A 2500-nucleotide genomic window follows, 5' to 3' on the forward strand; every position below is an offset into this window, starting at 1 on the left:
TCTCATGGAGGATGATAAGGAAATAGTGAGTTCTCATTCGATTGCTCAAATTTGCTATTAAATCGTTGTGAGCTTTTCTAGAACTAAATTGCTCAAAAAATACCACAAAATTCGACAAAGGAGAAGCCTGTTACAGACTGGTACTTAATGAAATAACTATCAATAGTATCAATACTGTATAGAGTAAAGAATGTTCGTGAAATTTACTTGAAGACCGAAGTCTTCTTGTACATTATCCTACAATCCTGTCGGCAGGACGGCGGCGTCAAGTGGGCTGGTTGAGTGGCAGGTTGTGGGGTGTTGTCAAAAGACTTCCAAAATCTCTGGAAACTACCTTCCAGGACCCGACCATTCACTGAAGCCCCTCATCGAACCATGTTCTCCTCAAGGTTACATTGAAACTGGAAATCCAACCTCCTCAGGTCCTTCCTTCATCTCAAGGCTTCGACTTCAAGCAGGGAAGACACACATAACCAAAGGATATGAATTATGTTTTCTAACCTTTCTGACGTATTGCTAAATCGCGTGACTTAGCAGACAACGAAGATCAGGACCACAAACCTGTACTTCTTTTTTCAGGCCAAGGAGAAGATTTCGCATGAGAAGCTTTAGGTCTTAATGAAATTCTCCGTCAAGGCTGCTGCTGCTGCCCTTCATCGCTAAAAAGGGGGTCCCAAATGCTCATGAGTGTGGTTGGATACTACCGTCTTTTATCCCTTCACAGTGTATTCCTGTGAGATTTGGTCTATAGGAAAGAGTCGGTGATGGCGACTTGCATAGGATCTTTAAACAGGGTGACTTGTCTAGGAGCTGGTTAACAATGTTGCAGATTCCTTCTTCGTCGTTCTTTGTGCCTGAGCGCTCAAGGAGGAGAGCGTTAAGCTGTCGTCCCGGATTCACCAATGCAGTGCATGACTGAATTCTGGGTAGATACAATCAACAAGCACGAGACACCGAGGAGCTGCAAGATCCACCGTGAGCGAGTCGGAAATACAACGAAATAGCCTCCCCGCCACCCACCCACCCTTGTCTTCGGGCAGGAGCGAAATCAGGTGAATGTAAAAAGAAAGAGCGGGTTCCCCCACAATGCACGTGTCCCACTGTGTGCATCAGTGTCCCTCCTGCTACATCTACTGCGTCAGCCGCGGGCACGCCCATCAGCACAACGACAGCGCTGCCCCCCTGCAGTCGCCTCCTCCGATACCTCCACATGCCCACGATGGCTCCATTACGCCTCCACCCGTGCCTCCACACGGCCAGACCACTCCACATAGCCCAAGGGGGAGTCCCCATCACAGTCCACATCGATCTCAGCCTCGGGGTATAGTAGTACCCCATCCCCATAATCAAGGACAGGGGCAGTGCCCCCCTCATGTCTGTAACCAAGGTCCCCCTCCACAGGGACCCGCACACCCATGCAACCACGGACACCCTTGCAACCACCCGCACCCACCTCACCCGAATTATGGATCGCTGCCGCATCCCACGCCCAGCCATGCGCCGCCCACGCACATGTACGGGTCTCTGCCTCACCACCCACGCCCATGTCAGCCCAACAACCAACGTTTCTGCTCCCTTCCTCACAACCAGACCCCACCTCCGCCTCCCCCCCACCAGCAGCAGGCTCCCCCTCCACCGCCTCCCCCACCGCCTCTCCACGCCTCCATCCCTCCACACTCCGGTCCACCTCTCAAGAACGGTTCTCTCGAACCGGCCCCTCCCCCTCCTCCACATGCCCAGCCCCTCGTCTCTCCACCTCCATATTACGGGAACCTTCCTCAACAGCGGCCCATGCCACCGCCCCAGCAGATGGGTCCTCCTCGCATGACCCAGCAGCAGCTTCCACCGCTGCAGCTGCAGCAGCAGCACGCACCACGTCCAGCTCAGTTCCAGCCGCCGCAGAACTCGCGGTTTCCACCTCCTCAGTGCCCGCCGCCGCCGCAGCCGGCCAGGCACCCGCAACCTCCTCAGCATCTCCATTGCCAGCCACCACGGATGAACAACCATCAACCTCAGTCGCCACCTTACTACGGCAACCATCAGCAGTGCATACAGCACAAGCAAATGCAAATGCAACAACAACAGCAACAGCAGCAGCAGCAACAACAGCAGCAGCAGCAACAACAGCAACAACAGCAGCAACAACAACAGCAGCTGCTGCGTCACGGATTTCCAGGTCCCAATACACAACCTTTCCCCGTTCAACGTGCTCAGCCCCCACGACCGCCACCTTTACCGCCACCGCTGCCACCACCGCAGCCTTTTAACCAACTGCGGTACGGCTGCCTGCCGCACCAGCAGCTCGTGCCGCCGCCGCCACCACCACCGCCGCCGCCGCTGCCGCCGCCGCAGTCGCAAGCGCCACATTACGCTTGTATAAACTCTCTTCACCCGAAGATAATCGACCAACTTCCTCTTGGGTAAGGAATGTTTGTCACATAATGTCTCTGTAAGATCGATCTTATTGCAATGTAATGTGGAAAGTGTGCGTACGTGTGCA

At 54.3% G+C, this 2500-nt stretch overlaps 1 protein-coding gene across 6 annotated transcripts in view; it reads left to right on the forward strand.

Moving 5' to 3' along the window:
• Window positions 1-2500, forward strand: part of LOC143029591 (IQ motif and SEC7 domain-containing protein 1-like) — a 208512-nt gene that overhangs the window by 50711 nt on the left and 155301 nt on the right. For all 6 annotated transcript variants that reach the window (XM_076192288.1, XM_076192291.1, XM_076192290.1 and 3 more), the window contains exon 2: window positions 1-2420. This exon is cut by the window's left edge and continues 411 nt beyond it. In XM_076192288.1, coding sequence (XP_076048403.1) covers window positions 1087-2420 — 1334 coding nt within the window. In that variant the 5' untranslated portion in view covers window positions 1-1086. The remainder of the gene's footprint in view (window positions 2421-2500) is intronic.

This window comes from Oratosquilla oratoria, chromosome 11 (genome assembly GCF_046742065.1).
Source record: "Oratosquilla oratoria isolate Oo_2021 chromosome 11, ASM4674206v1, whole genome shotgun sequence".
NCBI classification, from domain to species: Eukaryota; Metazoa; Arthropoda; class Malacostraca; order Stomatopoda; family Squillidae; genus Oratosquilla; species Oratosquilla oratoria.